The sequence below is a fragment of the Taurulus bubalis genome (genome assembly GCF_910589615.1).
Source record: "Taurulus bubalis genome assembly, chromosome: 7".
In the NCBI taxonomy this organism is placed as follows: Eukaryota; Metazoa; Chordata; class Actinopteri; order Perciformes; family Cottidae; genus Taurulus; species Taurulus bubalis.
The window spans coordinates 15,936,375-15,955,017 of NC_136595.1; the positions used below are offsets into that span (position 1 = coordinate 15,936,375).

General features: G+C 42.3%; 1 protein-coding gene across 1 annotated transcript in view; it reads left to right on the top strand.

The window, feature by feature from the left end:
- Positions 1 to 18,643, top strand: part of ptprsa (protein tyrosine phosphatase receptor type Sa) — a gene marked incomplete at its 5' end in the record, with an annotated part of 122,664 nt that overhangs the window by 100,482 nt on the left and 3,539 nt on the right. Inside the window, 8 exons of the mRNA XM_079220982.1 lie at positions 2,083 to 2,206; positions 4,738 to 4,913; positions 6,374 to 6,493; positions 8,936 to 9,090; positions 9,997 to 10,282; positions 14,060 to 14,238; positions 14,600 to 14,726; positions 14,865 to 14,990. Of these exons, the coding sequence (XP_079077108.1) occupies positions 2,083 to 2,206; positions 4,738 to 4,913; positions 6,374 to 6,493; positions 8,936 to 9,090; positions 9,997 to 10,282; positions 14,060 to 14,238; positions 14,600 to 14,726; positions 14,865 to 14,990 (1,293 nt within the window). The remainder of the gene's footprint in view (positions 1 to 2,082; positions 2,207 to 4,737; positions 4,914 to 6,373; positions 6,494 to 8,935; positions 9,091 to 9,996; positions 10,283 to 14,059; positions 14,239 to 14,599; positions 14,727 to 14,864; positions 14,991 to 18,643) is intronic.

The following is an 18,643-nucleotide window of genomic DNA, read 5'->3' on the forward strand; positions in this document are numbered from 1 at the left end:
GTGTTTTAAGGGGAAACCACAGTGGCAGTCAGGCTTCAACATGGTACGTTTATATATGTGTGTGTAGAGGGGGTAGCGGAGCTGTCTGAGCTCTGAGACTGCGCCGGTTATAAATGACACTAGAGTTGATTAGAAATCAGGAGTGCTGAATCAGCTCTCGTTTGCATACAAGCAATATCCCCTCCTCACCATTCCTAAATCACTGGGCCTGTCGCCTTGCTGCACGCCGGGCTGAGGTAGGAAGCAGGTACACCAGCATAGATTGCTGTCATCATGCCTGCCGCGGGATGTGGGTGGATAATGACTTCTCATAGCCATCCAGTATTTCTTGGGTATCTATTATTCATAAATCCACACCCGGGCTATGTACCAAGTGGACAAGCTTGTTCCATTCGGGGGAAGAGAGACGAGAGACGTGATGCCAACGTTGACGCTTTGCTACAACTACAACTTCTAATTACTTGGCTTTGAGAGAACATTAAACCCTCCGTTCGTCTCTTCTCCCACTCTGTCTTTTTCACTCTCTCCGTCCCCTTGCCCCTTCACAAAACCACCCCCCAGGAAAAATAAATGACCAAATTAAATAGAGAAGTGTAATTTTAATTTTGTTATTTTCTTGATGAATGGCTGCTCGTCCGGGCGCCCTGGCTTGCCAAGCACAGCTCTACGGGGCTTTGACTGATTGGTTTTTAGCCAGGCGGGATGCGAGGGAGGAGGAAAAATGGAGCGAAGAGGGGAGAGGGATGAGGTGGGGAGGCTTGGTTAATGATGAGGATTCAGTGAGGGTAGAGAAAGAGAGAGAGAGCAGGGCAACCCAGCTGGAGAGCGGAGATGAAGAGGAGATAATGTGACACACAAACGGCAATGAAAAGGCAGCCACAGTTTTACCTGAAGATACTGGAGCCACCGAGTGTGTTATCTATCTTCTCTCTCAGGCAGTTAGCAGCCAAGTCCTGCAAAGCCTTCCCGCTTGGCAGGAGCTGTCATTCATCTTTGAACGTGTCATCATGAATCAAAAGGAGGAGGAAGAGGGAGAAATTCCAGTTGTTGCAGAATTTTTGTGGACTTTTGGCATACATGCGTCACAAAATGTAATTTAAGAAAAAACTATTCAAGTTTGGACTACACAGATGTGGTTTTCAATTTTTGAATTGAGCGATGTTTCAAGGAAGTGACCCCAATCTTTTTACGCACACACACACACACACACACACACAGACACACACACACACAGTCAGCCTTTAGGTAATCTGAAAAGAAAGGAAAAATAGCTGGAGGGTGGCTGCTAGAGAGGGAGTGTAAACATCAGAGAGGAGACAGAAGATGGAGAAAGAGATAAAGAGAGGAAGAAATATGGACAAAAAGTGGAAGACTTTGAAGATGGAGAGATGCAGATAAGGGAAACAGGGATAAAGAAAGAGGGATAGACACGATAGGGCAGAATGAAAGAAATAAACAGATGGAGTGAGGCTCATACAGAAGGAAGCTCTGATTGTTGTAATGATTGCATGGAAATTGTTAGATCAGGTTTCCAATTGGACTTAATTCAGCCTCAGTCTCTCCCCCCCCCCCCCCCGCACCCTACATGCTGAAGCCTTAACTACAAATAACCTTCACGCCTCCATCCCCGCACCAACGGAGCGCCAGACGCCTATAAGCAAACAACGAATCATAATGGAATACTTAATTATCTCGACAAGGGAACAGAATATTTATCTGGAATTCTTGTATTGTAAAGAGGCGTCTCTTTTCCCCGAGTTCGCTCCAAGCCCTCTCCTCGAGAGCAGCCACCTTCATCAATATTGTTATTTGTCATTAGCACCCGCTACAATAATGATATTGATAAAGTGCCGTGTGCAGCTGCTGTGAGTATTTAAACCAGGCAGTGAGCAGATTTTCATGATACCATGTTCTTTTTTCCTTTGGGGAAATCACCCTTTCAATCTTACTCCCTCTCCCTTCCCCCCTCCTTTCTTTGATAACATTCAGGTGGTGTTGTTATTGCTCAGCTCCTCCCACAGCTCTTCTGATTTTTTCTTTGTGTGTGCATGTTTTGAATGTCTTTCCACCCCTCCCCATCAGTCTATCGATCCAGGCCAGCAGTTCACCTGGGAACATTCCAACCTGGAGGTGAACAAGCCCAAAAATCGTTACGCCAACGTCATCGCCTACGACCACTCCCGCGTCATTCTGGCTCCCATCGAGGGTAAGGCTCACTCATCCTCACACTCTGCACCGACACCACCTCAGAGATGAGCTCAGCTCATTGCAGATCATTTGGGAAATCCTCATAATTACAGAGTCAGTTTGAGTAATTAGGAATTTATACTGGATAGACCGGGTGGGACTAGAAGAGTGAAGACTGAACTAGAACAGAGCATAGCAGTGCAGAATAGAACACATTGAATACAACCAAGGCCTTCCAATAAAAAGAATAAATACATTCAACTGAGCTGAATTATACAAGAACTGTCTCGAGCCAATGCAATAACGTGAAGCAAAATAGAATAAAACATGCGGAAAATAGATTGAAATAATTAATAGTATATGAAGTTCAGATTCAACATTTAATTGGAGGCCAAACAGGAGGCTGGTTTCAGCTCAGCTTGGTCCTGAGCAGCTAAGCACTTCATGGAATTATATTATGTGTGTGGGGGTAGGCAAGGACTTGCATCCGCTCATCTCTGGACCCAACACTAGGAATTTCACCGGTGTTTTGACCGTCCCATTTGTCTCATCGGATCGGCCCCTCTCTCATGACTTCCCTCTAACTGCCCACAGACACAGTACTGAGAATCCCGCAGTCAGAAAACCGCTTCCCCTGACTCCTAAATCTCAAGGGACATTGTCAGAGGTAGTCACCCTTCACCGCTGACATTGTTCTGGCGTCGCATCACCAGAAGAGCTCCAGACTCCTCAGCGTAGTGCCAAACTCCCCACTCCACAGTACTCTCTCTTTTGTAAAAGATAACTGCTCCGACTAGATTTCGACATCTCGCAATAGTCAGGCCAATTTGAGGGTGCGACAACATGCATAACAAAATTATCCCAGGGAAAAAATGCCTCGTCCATAAATACATAAATTAATCAAGTCTGAAATTTCTATTTTACACTGCAGTGATTTTGCCATTAGTCACAGCAGTAGAACAATTCATGCACGCCGCTATTCTCTGTTCACTTAGCTATGACTAAAGCCAGGGCACCACAGTCGGATTGTGCTACGTGGTATCCGTTTTAATGACATTGGCCTTTCTTTCCCTTATTTCCATTCTTTCTTCTCATTTCTTCTTTGCCCTCACTCTCTCTCTCTCTCTCCACACTCTCTCTCTCAATCTTATTCTTCCTCTCCACCCTGGTTGTTGTCCACACTGCGTCCCCTCTCTTAAATTGGCCCAGTCAAGTGTTTCATTGTTTGTTGCTTGAGTGAGGAGACGTCAGTCAAAGAGACGTGACTCTCCAACACAGACACTGCCACTTGAGTTTCTTTTCAACTGACAGGATTGTAGAAGTTGGTGAAATGAAGATGGGTGACGTTCCGTCTTATCACTGTCAGATGCTCAGTGTTAAACATACTCTAATCGCAGATTATCCTGTTTTCATTTATGACATGTTGCCTTGAATATTTTTTCGCGAAGAACTTAAAATGATGGGACACCTTGCCTTTCAGGATGCCTACACCCCCATAAATCCTGATTCCCGCTTGATGAGTTTCATCCTGCACACATCTCGGATACTTGCTATCATGAACAATCCTGATGAAGCCTTGCAGTGAGCTACATATTTTACCTTTGAAGTGTCTCATTACTGCTTAGAGACACATTAAAGGATGCCACAGAATACTTGGAAAGCTACAAGCAGTCAGTGGAAGCAGGGCTTTGCAATAGAGCTTACTACTGCGATGCACACCATCCTTGTCATTATATTTCCAGTACACATTAGTCTTCCCCACAATGTGGAGGCGTTCCTTACGGCTAGATTTAGTTGACCGGTGTGCAACAAAGCATGGTGGCGGGTTGAGAGGGATTGTAGCTGGATCTACCTTCTGGCTGTTTTCACTCCTCGCTTTCCTCCATCTACAAGCACACTCCATTTGTGGTGGTGGTAAATCAGATGGAGGCTGTTACGACATATCTACAGAAACCGAGGCAGAACAACAGAGGTTGAAAAAGAAAATGACAAAAGAGCAGAACAGGAAGTTGTGACTAAGGCAGTTTCTGCATTTGAATCCATTCAAATGGAACAACGACGAGGCTTTCCTTCACCTCTCCTGTAGCAGAGAGGGAGAACGGTTGTGAGGCTGTTTTAACATCTCATTTAATCTTGTATTTTGATTTTGAAATTGTGGTTTCAAAATAAGCACTAGGATATATTAGGCAAGAATAATACCTTGAATATTTTCAGTCCCAAAAGCTAACATGACCAGCCGGAGCTGAAGACACCGTCTGCTCTCTGGACAATTCCAATGTCTTCACCGATCTTTGCCAATTTTCACTTGTTTCAGCAGTAAGAGGTGTGAGAATTCATTACATAAGCAATTTCCTTTTTCTCTAGTCTAGAGTCTTTACACCAGCATTGATTGGGGAACAGAGTTAGTGTGTGTGAAAACTGTGAATTATCGAGGCAGATGGCATAAAAAATGTGATTAATGAGAAAAATGAAATAATGAAAAAGTCAAGAGAGATTTCGAAAGAATATCGTATGAAATAAAATATTTGTTTTGTTGATGTCTAAATCTAGGTATCACAGGTAGCGACTATATCAACGCCAACTACATTGATGGCTACAGGAAGCAGAATGCCTACATCGCCACCCAGGGTCCATTACCAGAGACGTTTGGGGACTTCTGGAGGATGGTGTGGGAACAGAGAGCCGCCACTGTGGTCATGATGACTAGGCTGGAGGAGAAGTCACGGGTAAGTCCGCTCAACACATTGTTTGCAGTGCAGGGTTCTTTTTTAATGATCCCATGCAGAAACCACTTTTGAATTTTTTTCTTTTAAATAAACCAAAAAATGAAATCACTGGTTCACAAGTCCAAGTACAAGAACCAGGGCTGAAAATGGCAACGCTTTACAGTGTTTTCCCAGTTTCACATCTGAACGTCATTAGTCAGTAATCAGACTTAATTTTCCTGAGAAGAGTAGACATTTGAAAAAGGCGGTGAAAGCAGATGGGGAGTGTGAAGAAATGGAGTTAACTCAAAGATAGTCTACATCTAATAAGGTAGGTTGCTTATCCACTAGGAGAAGCTTTGCTATCATTTCTCTCCATATTTACAGTGAAAAAGACAAGCGTTTACTTGTTCCCTACAGGACTGAAAGCTTATCGAGTTTTTATTCTCAGAGTGCCGGAAGCTAAAATAAAATGTTCTGCAGCCGAGTAGTACAACATAGTTTTTACTGAACATGTGACCAGTATCGTCCGCAACAGTGTTGATAGTGGAAGTTAGAGGAAAAAGTGTATGGAGAGCACAGTGACTTCATGAGTCTTGAGTCATTATCTAAACAAAGTGCCTATCTTATGAGCATTCTTTTAAATTGCGAGATGATAATGCGGGCGAGCGCTACAAAAAAGAAATCAAATGAAGCCAAATGGTGTGAGTGTACCCTCACATAGGATGGATCAACAAAGATTGGACTCTTATCAAGGAATGGACTTCTCCAAATGTCAAAAAGCCAACCATGATGTTCCATCCTGTCAACTCAAACCTGTGTCAACATCAGGCTCACTCACCCCAGGTGTCTCCACTCATCTTCCCTCCCTCTATCCCTTTTCAATTGTTTACCTATCCTCTATTCTGGCATGTGCGTTCCACTCCTGTCAAACGTGATCAGGATTAGCGGGCGGTAGAACTTGACTGTCAGCTTGAGCAAGAAATGGGATAGAAAGCTAGAGAGCAGCGCATCTCCCTCACTGGCTGTCACATCACATCTGAGGCCCGGCAGCGCGTCACACCCCGTATTGAATGAAGTTGTATTAAGTGAGCTGACAGAGGATGGATGGGGGAAGCAGGTGTTGTCTTTATTAGATATACTGTAGAACCACTGGACGAAAACGTCAAAATGAAACATCCATTCAGGATTTGATAAAAAGTGTTACTCCTGCTAAAGTATTTACAGGAATAAGAGTTATTTTATATGAGCCTGCTGAGTGCCGTTTCTCAGATTTGAAATGGCGTGAAGCTATCCTGTCAACACCGCATGGAGTTTAATCCACAGGAGGGCTTGCTTTATGCAAGTGCATGTTATTATGTCAGAGTAATCAAGGTTTTCATTTTTCTGTCCTCTTCCTTTCATGTGCATGATGTTTTTCACAAGTGGAGACACCATTTCACAGGATGTGACTTTGATATGTCTCTCTCTCTTACTTCCAGATTAAGTGTGACCAGTACTGGCCCAGTCGCGCCACAGAAACATATGGCATGACCCAAGTGACCCTGTTGGACACCATAGAATTGGCCACTTTCTGTGTCCGCACTTTCTCCTTACACAAGGTAGGATGATTGATCGCTCTTTCACCAACACACATATGGTATGTACACCACACCACCACTATCTTCTTTTCGCTCTTTTGCAGTATTACTGTATGAGGAGAGTGCTCAAGTGGACACTGCTTTAGCATGTCTAAGCAAATACAATATGGACATTTTATGTACTATCAAGTTGGATAACCATGAATAACAATATACTTATCCAATGTCTGTCTATAAGGTTGATTAATGGGACAAACCTTATGAAAATGACACAAAGATTGCATAGGCAACAAAAATGATTGCATGAACCATGTTCTGTCCTTCCATTGGATGTAAAGGCATACACATATATAACTCTTCGTCCGCATTGTCCTTCCAGTCCACCCCTTTTACCTTGTTCAGTGCTCTCGCTCCTCAATAGATCATCTGTTTATGTGCGTCCGCCAAATTGGAGCACTTAGCTAAAGTGAGCAGAAGAGAAACTCAATATACATAATTGGCAGACTGCTCATATGCTCCTATGCCCACAAATACATACACACACACACACACACACACACACACACACACTGAAACACACCGGCAGATACAGAGTCGGCACGCAGACGAGAACATTCTTAGAAGGAAGCATTTGCACATGCAATGCTCCGTCCGTGCACAATCATACACAAACACGAAACCAAAATATGTGTATTTACATACCTTTGAACCACCTGCATAAATATGTTGGCAAACCACAGAAAACGAAAAAAGAAACAACTGCGCATTTACATGCACACTGACTCTCATTCACGGTCCCACACACGTCGTGGTGATGCAAACACAAGTGTAGTAAAATGACCTGTGAAGAGACATAGAGTCGAGCAACTGCCCTTGGATTTTCCCCTTAACCAGATAGCACCACACAGACGTCACAGCTGACTTTGTAGCTTTGTAGGACTGTCAGTGGAGCAATGATCACCAGGGCAAATCAGTGATGTTAAAGATAGCAACATATCAGCAGCCACGGTGCTTTAAAGCCTGCTGGTTGACATTCAAGGCCATTTACATTCTGCTGCTCTCAGCCACCATCAAACCTACCGATGGGATTCTTTTTCTATCTACCGTCTCCCTCCCCCTTATAACTGCAGCAATTGCAGTGATTTCTCACTGAGCTGTGTTGAATTTATGTGTGAAGTTTGAGGTAGCAGAAGCTGGCAGTACACACAAACACAGTGCATCTATAAAGCAGCCACTGTGGTACACATCCATATGTATGCATGTCCTGCAGTGATTCCAAATTGTGTCTCCTGATAAATCCTGAATAGAAAAATATATTTTTCAGTAAAATAAGTACCAACCATACCCATCACCCTTACTTAACTACAGAAGCAGGGAATGTCCAAAAGAAAATAAAGGAAAATAAGATTTAGGTCAGTTTGCTTTTAATTACCATGCTCATTTATTCATTTATTCAGGAAGGAAAAAAAATTCTCTGTCAGGGAAGCAGAAACACTGCATTGAAATGCAAACAGTTCTTCCATTAGAGGATCTTCTGAGAGGAAAGAGAGGAGGACAGAAACATGCACGGGAGAATTTTCTCTCTTCTTTTGCTTCTCAGAAAACCTTCCTCTGGATCCCAGCTTGTATCTTTGATGTGTTGAGTCTGAGGAGGCAGCTGACAGACGGCTGTGTAATGTGGGTGTTTGCTGCATGTATCTGTAGATGTTATGAGCGGCAGCAATGTGAGAGCAAGAAGATATACCGGTACAGTAGTACCTGTTCTGTTCAGTATAGAAATGATTGTACTTATTATATTATGATGACTCCATCTGATCAGCTCTTTATGTGTGAAAGTGTTTCCAAAAAGAACAGAAATGCCCTCTTACTGCACCAAAATATGTATTTTAAGGTTGAAACACTCGTCTCCTTTCAATATGGCTGTACAAAATTGGTAGTTTTCAGGCTTCAGAGAGCACAGCAGCAGTGAATCATTTATATAGGTTACAATGTTTTTTTCACTGATTTAAACATGATATGTGCATCACATGTGCATCACATGCACAATCCAATACAAGGGAACGTAACTTGTGCAAATCAAGACATTGCATGTGGAGACATGGTAATTTTTCTTTCATGTGGACATATGAAGGCTTAAAGAAATCTTCAGTTTGAGGCACAGCGTTTGCACTGTACAGGCCTGAAATTATGGGCTGACTCAGACTACCCCAGTCAATGGTTTAAGCACGTCCTGTGGTGGCAAAAAAAAGGCTTCCAGTAGATTAGGTGGATTGAAGGCAACTGGTTATTTATACCTATAATAAGTAAATGACTACACTCATCGAACAATAACCCTTAAAATGCCTTGAACAGTGCGCCATGCCTATAGTGTCCATTCAGTGAAAGCAGCACACACACATAAAGCCAGTCGGTCCAAACAAACCTCCACCACTGTGTCCAACCCCACCTTCCTGTTCTTTCCAGAATGGCTCCAGTGAGAAGCGGGAGGTTCGTCAGTTCCAGTTCACGGCGTGGCCGGACCACGGAGTACCAGAGTATCCGACCCCCTTCCTGGCTTTCCTCCGTAGGGTGAAGACCTGTAACCCGCCTGACGCCGGACCTATCATCGCCCACTGCAGGTCAGTTGCAACTTTTTTGCTGCCAGGTTTGGTTGAAATACTTTTTTTTTTTGCTCTGAGATCCAACGTGTTTTTAAACTTTTATTTAACTGGAATTTATTTGTGTGGCCCTGTGGTTATCTTGATGCCACTAGAGTGTGTGTGTGTGTGTGTGTGTGTGTGTGTGTGTGTGTGTGTGTGTGTGTGTGTGTGTGTGTGTGTGTGTGTGTGTTCATGAGTGAAAAGAATGGCAGAGCTCCTGAGTGACTGCTATTATACATTACATAACACACATTATACAAACACATGCTCTCTTTCTTACCAGATCCTCCATCTTTTCTTCTCTCCATTGGTCACATCATCTTTCTTTTTAAGGCATCCCTTTTTTTCTGTGCTTTTATTCTCTCCACCTCTGTCTCTTCTTTCCCTATCTCTGAAAAGCCTCACAGTAATCCCTTTCCATCTTTCTTGCTTCTCCCTTTTGCTCCTTAGCCCTTCCTCCTTTTACCAGCGATATTTCTCATATGGCTTATTCAAATTGAAACCTTCTTTTTTTTCAAGATAAGAAGAAAAGTCCAAAGCACTACACAATAGAACTGAAATGTGACAGCTTGCTTTGCTCAGTCTCCATCACTGTCCTCTTGTTGTTGTACCCGTCATGTTTAGTTGTTTCTGTATTCCCTCTCTTGCTTTCACGATATCCTCCACAATTATTTAAAGTGTAAAACCACGATAAACCACCTAGCATTACTGGACATGTATAATCTTTTTATTATTTTAACCGTTTTTATATTTCAGGAGTGAGAATAACCTTAAATTACACACGCAGCACCCTAAAAGGATAAGATCTGAGAAATAAGATCAAGGGAGAAATTAAAATGTGTTAAAACTTCTCTTTTTTTCTCATTCCTCTCGCTCCACCTGAAGTGCGGGCGTCGGCCGGACAGGTTGCTTCATTGTCATCGACGCCATGCTTGAACGTATCAAGCACGAGAAGACGGTCGACATTTACGGCCACGTGACGCTCATGCGCTCGCAGCGGAACTACATGGTGCAGACGGAGGACCAGTACAGCTTCATTCACGACGCACTGCTGGAGGCGGTGGCCTGCGGCAACACGGAGGTGGCCGCCCGGAGCCTCTATTCCTACATCCAGAAGCTGGCCCAGGTGGAGAGCGGCGAGCACGTCACTGGCATGGAGCTGGAGTTCAAGGTACAGGAAATTGAGCAATTTCTATCTTTTTTTAAAGCTCTTTTGCTTCTTTTTTGTTGTAAACCATGTATATGGATTACAAAGTGTTTCATAATAACAATTACTGGGGTCTGACATGTAAATTACAAGACAGATTAGTTTTCACGGGTTCTATTTTGAGTTTTGACAAAAACAGGTTTAAATTGGAAATGTCAGTGCAAAAACTCACCTGACAGACCGAGCTGACCGGAGGCCCAGAGAGTCACAAACAAGCTGCATATATAGAAACATGTTAGATCAGAGTCTGTAACAGCTTTTCACACTTTGGACTTAATCATAACTAAATAACGAAAACCATAAACCCTAAGTTTAGTGGGTTCTGCCACTTTGTCTTAAGCAACTATAAATCTTTTAAATGAGGCTGCCAGTTTTATCTTCCCAGAAGTTATTTTGGATGCAAATCCAATTTCTTTGCCTTTCATATTTTTTGCTCTTCATCATTATTTGCAGTGTGCTTAATTCAATAATGTCTCTTTTGATGTATGTTCTTATTCTGTTATACACACATTCATATTATACATTTATACGTTTTGATACGTGAATAAAACATATCGTGGTTCTTCAATAGCAACTGGGTTTCTGACAAAAAAGAAAAGAAAAAGAGAGACTAGGGAAAACATAAAATGATGATGACAGCAGCTGATTGGGGGACCTAGGAGAAGATCATTTCAGTCGTGTGAACATGCAGTTTCCAGCTAATCCTTATGTCTCAGATAAATTGAGTTAGGAATTAAACAAGAGACAGGTTTCTTTCAGCGCGTTGCTCAGTGAGCTTAAAGAGTTAAGAATATAAGAAAAAGACTCCTGAAGATGTATAACTTTCCTGATGTATAACTTTCCTGATGTATAACTTTCCTGACCCAGGTAAGAAGAATATAGAAGAAAACCCTTTTATTTACAAGGCAGTCATATGTGTCAGTTTATACTGCACATGCTGGCCAATAGAATCTCAGGAGAATTGGAAAGAAAATGTCCTATTTTTTGAGCCTCACGTCATGACTTAATCGCTTAGATACACACTATTTGAATTATTATATTTTCAAAGCGAGAAAATGGAAATATAGAAGCCTTTTTAACTGTTTGGCCCAATGTCAATTTTGGAGGATTTGGAATAAGCAAAGAAATTTGGTTTAATCTAGCAGGCACAAGACAAAGGGTTTTGGCTGGAAGCCGTTTGAGTTTAGGTTTCTGAACAAGGGAGTATTATTTTTTGGGGAGAAATTCATGACAAAGAAGTAGGGGAGGAAACAGCCTGGCACGGTGTTTACATAGATCTCTATTAAAGATCTTAACAATCATCAATTTATAAACTCACCTCATCTTCAGCGCTCCAGTCAGTATCTGCTGACCTTGAATTGCATAGCCGCTCACTTCCAAATCATCCATCATCTTCCCATCGCCATTCACCAACACGGGCCCCCCTGCCAAGAAACAATAACAGTGCTTGTGTGTTTCGACCTTTTTTTTTAACTCACTGGCGCACAACGGTGATGAAATCTCCATCGCCATCTGTAACAAGGATAATGCTGAGCTGGCGTCAGGAGTCAACCGGGGATTAATAACGTCTACACTATAGTCAGGATAGAGAAGAGAGGTGTGCGTGAAGAGGGGTGGGGGAGCTGAGTAATTAATACTTGATGATGACAAATGGAGGTGGATGGCAGGGCAAGTGGAGGGAGGGACGTTTGGCTAATGAACAAAGGGACGACTGTATGCTAACTTGGCACTAAGGAAGTGATTCGACAGAATGCTGCACTACGGGGACGGATGGGACAGCATTGTCATTCTCAGATGGGAAACGGTGTCGTACAGAGTTAAGGTGAGACTGTGGGGATTCATAAGAGATCAGCAGGAAGAATGAACCGAGACGAGGGACTTGTCGTGGAGTTGTCAGACTCGTGCTTTCTGGCACATGTGCGGGAATAACAAGCATGTTTGTGGACAGATTTATGCACAGAAGATGCTTGTGCACACAACCCACATGCAAAATACATATTCAGCAACATGCAGTACACAAATCACAACACAAACACAACAATGAACTTCTGGCAATTATTTTAAATGAAATATAGGAAGGATTCTGAATAAAGCAGCAGAGTTTTAATTAGGATCCAACTGCAAACAAGGCAAAGATTATCTTCAATTTTAAATTGAAATGATGGCTGACAAGATATTCCAAATGTGTTGTGCTGCATTGAAGCTGCATCATAAGCATTAATAAACATCTGGTGCTGAGTTTATGGGTTATGGCAAGGTCAGGTTAGGATTAGGATAATCACAATTGTGTCCCTACGTTGTGACATATAACACCAGATGTCATTATCCCTGTTGTGGTGAGACGTGCTAAATGTGTATCCCCTCTTAACTCGTAAGTGAAAAGATATACTGTGCTTTAAATGTGAAAGGAACTGGCATCTGTGACCAGAGCAACCCGACAGTAGGTGCTTTTCTGCCCTGTTGGATGACAGGTTGCCAGGTTTTGCTATGTTCCCTGCACTTCTGCGATGTTTGGCGGTGTAGCTGAGGGCCTCCTTAGTGCTGCCAGGCCACCTCGAGCCTTTCCAGGTGCCTTTGTGAAACACAGATCAAAGGGGGGACAGTAGCAAGGGATGAAGGGAAGAGGAGACCGGCTGGATGGACTCCAAGTGGCCACTGACATAGAGGTACTGGTGCTATAGGGGAAGTAGAGGGAAAGAGAGAACAGTGCTCTAATAGGAAAAAGAGAGAAATGTTAAGTTAGGCCGCATTCACACTAAAACTCAAGGGGAAACATTTTTGATAACCATTGAGAGACAGGAAGTCCAGGAAATAGATCTGCATTCCTTCCTACTTTTTAGTGCGGTTAGTTGAAACTCATCTCTCTCTCTCCCTTCCCTCTTGCGATGCTGAAAGCGGCCCCAAACAATCTGATTAGGGTGTCTTCCATCTGCCGGCAAACAGTAACAAGCAAGCACACGCTCACATAAAGGCCTTATTGAGACATTGAAGCCGATCATAAGACTCGCTGACCCGCAAACTCCCACTGAGGTCCATATGACGATGATGATGTAGCAGTACAGCTTTGCCTTTTTATCATTACGCAGTCAGTGTTTGTCTGTGAACAACCCTTTGTGAGTCTACGTCGTATGCACACATTCACACTGCCTTTATCAAAGGCACTGGTGACCCACTTTTAGACAAGTTTTTCGTACCGATTTGATCCAGAGGCTTGTTAGTCTGGGTGTGTGGCATATTTTCCATCGTTGCATCTGACCCTGCAGGACCCCGCAAGTTGCAAAAGGGGATTGAGTTTTTGAATTACTTTCCGATAAATATGTTTTTGATAAAAATTGTCCTTTTGAAGCTGTGTCATCATCGACAAAGCAGCTTAATTTGGGTTTGCTTTTACACTTCCTGCCATTGATATACTCCTCTCTTTATCTGTCTCGCATCTGTCCTTCCCTCCCTCCTCATCTCGCCTTCGCTCCTCCTTTTATCATCCTCTCCTGCTATTCCTTCCTCTCTCTCTTCTCTTTCCGTGTCTCTTCTTCACTCTTTGTAACTACCGTGGCTTTTGCCAATTTGTTCCCTCTTCCCCTCACCACTGCACTTTTTTTCATCGTCTTTTCATCTTTTTCCTCCTCCATACCTTTCATTCCACCCTTTCTGTGTCACATTTATTTTCCTTCTGCATTTTTTACCTGACTCTATTTCTGTGTATTTCTTCCCTCCATCTATACCTCCATCTTTCCCCTGCAGCGTTTGGCCAACTCCAAAGCCCACACGTCACGCTTCATCAGTGCCAACCTTCCCTGCAACAAGTTCAAGAATCGGCTGGTCAACATCATGCCCTACGAGACCACGCGCGTCTGCCTGCAGCCAATCAGAGGCCTAGAAGGATCTGACTACATCAATTCCAGCTTCATTGATGGATACAGGTAGGAAGAGAGGGGAGATGGCGGGAAATGTGCCAGCAAGAGGCGCGTGAGAGGGGGTTGCCGAGAAACATCTTTAATAATTCAAGCCATAAATTTAACATCTTCCTCTCTGAGAAAGTAAACCGAAAGATACATTTGTGAAGAGAAGGAATGCAATATAAGGGAAATAGGGATCTGATTTAGATTTATATGAATTGCTTTTGTTATCTTCACGATCCCCAAGGTAACCTATTACTCATTAAAAGTCTATTTTTAAGAATGTATTAAGTATCAGTGTTGTTCCAGGAAATTGCCTCAGTGGTGTTAAAAATGGTACTGATTAATTATACAAGCTAAACATAAATGTGTTTACTATATCCAGGCAACAGAAGGCTTACATCGCCACGCAGGGCCCTCTTGCAGAGACTACAGAAGACTTCTGGAGAATGCTCTGGGAGAACAACTCTACCATTGTCGTCATGTTGACCAAACTGAGAGAGATGGGACGGGTAGGACATAAACACACATGGACACAAACATTTGATTATGTTATTGCTTAATCTTCATTTATGGAAGGTCTAAAGGAAATTAATGAGTAAATCATCATAAATTAACAATGGGCTTTGTCTCACCATTTGCTTTTACAGGAAAAATGTCACCAGTACTGGCCAGCTGAGCGTTCTGCCAGGTACCAGTACTTTGTGGTGGATCCCATGGCGGAGTACAACATGCCCCAGTACATCCTTCGAGAGTTCAAGGTCACAGACGCCAGGGTAAGACATACCTGGGAAAGTTGGGTGTGGATTGAGTAGATTGCGACGCGAACAAGCAGCAAATTTAGACCAACAAAGATAGCAAACTTACATCCTTTTGTTTCAGTAAGTTAGGACGTTACACATGTGTTGCTGGGTAACTTCAGTTGTTTGGTTGTGTAGATATAACAAGTCAAACCTTTGACACCGTGATTTAAAGTTGTTCTTAATATTTTTTGAATTACAATTGTACATAATACAAAGACACCACTTTCTCAATAGGCTCAGAAGACTAGAATGCAATTTGGTACCATATTATGCTTTAATTTCCACAATTGCCCACCCTTCACTGGAGTTTGGGAAATGTAGGAGACTAAGCAGGTTAAGGAAATGTAGGTCACGTAAACACAGAAACATCTGTTTTGCATCAAAGGTCCCTATGGCTCTGATATTGTAATTTTCCTCTCTAGATAGATGGGTTTCCAAACAAAACAAGATATCATAATGACAGAATGTTGAAAGTAACTTTCAGTAACTTAAAGCATTCACATATTAATGAGAATTCACAACTAAAGTGCCTTTTCTTGCCCTGAACTGTTTATTGCCTACTTGTAGTTATCTTTTTACCTCAGGATTTATTTTTTTGGGTCCAATTAGGTAGGACATTTTAAAGCAGCAGCAGTGGAAATAAAACCGCTTCCTCTCTTTGTCAAACAGGCTGACATATCCAATGATTTCCCAGGCGCTGTGGCAGCTAGTTAGCAGTCATCCTGTTGGTATTAAAATAAATGAATACATTATATCTCTGCTGTTTAAGTCCCCCCCCCCCCCCCACACACACACACACACACACACTTTTTTTTTAAATGTACATAGCCCTATGCAGTGTGCAAAAAATGCCTCTCTTAATGGGCTCAAACACACACACAAATGTGTATTACTTTCTGCCACAAACCTATCTCCATGCTAATTTGCTATTCTCAGCACTAATACAAACCAGCACACACACACACCCTTATACTTTTTATTTAAATCTTTTAACACACAAGACAAATACATTCAACGTTCACACATTGTTACAGCGTGTACGTTTTAACTCCCCTCATGAACACCAAACACATGCAAACATTTTGTCAAATGTCCTCTTTCAGAGGATTCTTAAAGGGGGCTAAATCTTCAAAGCAGCCAACAGACAGTCAAAGCTTATCATCAGAGTTAAGGATCAAAACAGAGACGATAATATTAGAGATATGGCATATGGAGGTGTGAAAGAAGAAAGCTGTGTGTTGTCGGTTTTTTAAACTCCATATTACTGATTTTGTGTGTGTGTGTGTGTGTGTGTGTGTGTGTGTGTGTGTGTGCGCGTGCGTGCGTGTGTGTGTGTGTGTGTGTGTATGTGTTCACATGTACATTGCACGCCTCTGCGCAGTAATAGCATAGACCCTACGCCTCAACACTCGCATCTAGTGAGCCAGTCACGTATTTAATCATACAATTTGACACGGCGCGTGGGCCCTCAGGTTGTGTGTTAAATTTTCCTCTCTTTTTTTCTCTCCTCTTTCTTCGGTGTGCTTGGTTTATTGTGTTGTTGTCTTTGCCGCTCTTTCACTTTTAATCCAGCCGCTGAGGCAAAATGTTTCTGAGAGGAAAAACAAAGGCCAGGCAGGAAAGACAACATGCAATGCGTCATAGAACAGGGAAGACACAAGGTGCTGTACAAAGAGAGTCAGCATACGGAGCTTAGCGTACTAGAATCCAAATCAATGAATTTGTCAAGTACAATAAATGTACAAGAATACATCTTGGCTGCATCGGTGCAGAAACATATCAACAGCTACGATAGCAACACAGTGCATTCTGGCACACGGGTCATCAGGACTTTGCATTCGGAGCACAAAGATTCAATTGACAGATTATGTAGATCCGATGACATGTGGTAGCTGCAGATGTTCCATCTGCATTTAGCATGCTAGGGGGATGGTTAGCTCATGGCAAACATTAGAATGAATGAATAACAATGTAGGGCAGCAACTATGACAACATTCATGATGAACACAATATTATCTCAATTTCATGGATGCCATTTTTGACACGCTTGAAAAGGGAAGCCAACTAGCATTCTTTGTGTTGGTTTCAAATTAAGGCCAATTGTACAGGGGTTTATGAGGAAAATGCACCTACGTCTCTTTTGATTTCTTATCTCAGTAAATGTGTTTTTGATATGATCTTCATTTCATAAATTATTGTCCAATGTACAATAAGCTCGAAGGGTAACAAAAAAGGGTCCACTTCAGGGCGTGACTACCGTGTGATTTAAAGATGTTTGTATGGCCGGGTTAGTCTTGGCGGCAGTGTGGACAGAAGCCTGCAGTTAGCTCCTCACACACTGCGATGCCTCCAGCTATTCTAAGCAAATTAGGTACACATTGATTGTTACCTTTCTGTCTATTTACCAATTCACTGGCTCTGTGCATACATCTAATTTGTGTATCATTATCAAGCTACTCAAACAAGTGCAGGAAATGTGCAGCAGGGCCAACATAATTCTATTTTCACATCAAAGTTGTACCTGTCTCACGCAGTTCACATTCTTGCAAGTTACATCGATTATATAACACAATTTAAACAAAATCACTGCAAACCTAATTTTAGAGTCCATAATTCCACACCATCTAATAGCAGCATAATAAAATTGACAAATATATCCCAGTTTACTCGCCAAATGAGTATTAATCGAATTGTGCCTTTGTAGTGTGAAAGAAATGGGACAGAAATGTGCGAGAACGATGCATTGTGTCTTAAGCGAAGTGTGTAGCACAGAGAAGTGAGAGACATCTGGAGATATGCACAACTCTTAGTTCCCTTAATTGCTCACTTTCGTGAGAAATGTAGTCTCTCCAAGGCAACATCAAAAGAACTTTCTCTACAAGAACACACATATCGACAGCACATTCTCTGACTCGTTGATCAGCTCTCTCAAAATAAAACCGATCAATTCCTTTCTCTAGTGTGATGCCAACTGATTGTAAAAATTTATTTCAATGTTTTTGTTTGCATTGGAAGCAAATGCAAGCGCACCAGTAACACAAGATTATAAGAATCAATATAACATTAAATTGTTAAGATTGACATTTTGTCTCGCGGGCTTGTCAGCATGCCACAGTTTTTGTTTTCAAATGTCATTGTCCTATCCCACCTCCTGCTCCGTTAGTCCTCCGTTGTTGCTTCTTACCTCCATCCATCAGGTCGCTCTATCGATCGCATCGCAGGATTATCCTATTCAACATGGTTTCTGGGAGAAGACGCTTGTCATGGCAGATACACTATTGATTAGCTTTAACTAAGACCTACTCCACACACACACACACACACACACGACGGGAAAAAATAGAGATTGTGTCGGTAGGAGAGGAGAGGACACACTGTCCCTCTGTGGTGAGATGTGTGTATCATTGTACTTTTTTTCTGTGCTGCATATACTGTTATGAAGAAATAATCAACTAATACCACGCTTAGTAAGATGTTAACGCATCATAGATCTTTTATCAATGTTGTATCACCTGCATTATGCTTTTTATCCCAAAAATGTAAATAGAAAAAAAAAAGAAAAAATAACATGAACATACAGTAGATCCTCCCTGAGCCTTTTTCTAAGCAGCCATTGCCTCCGTCTC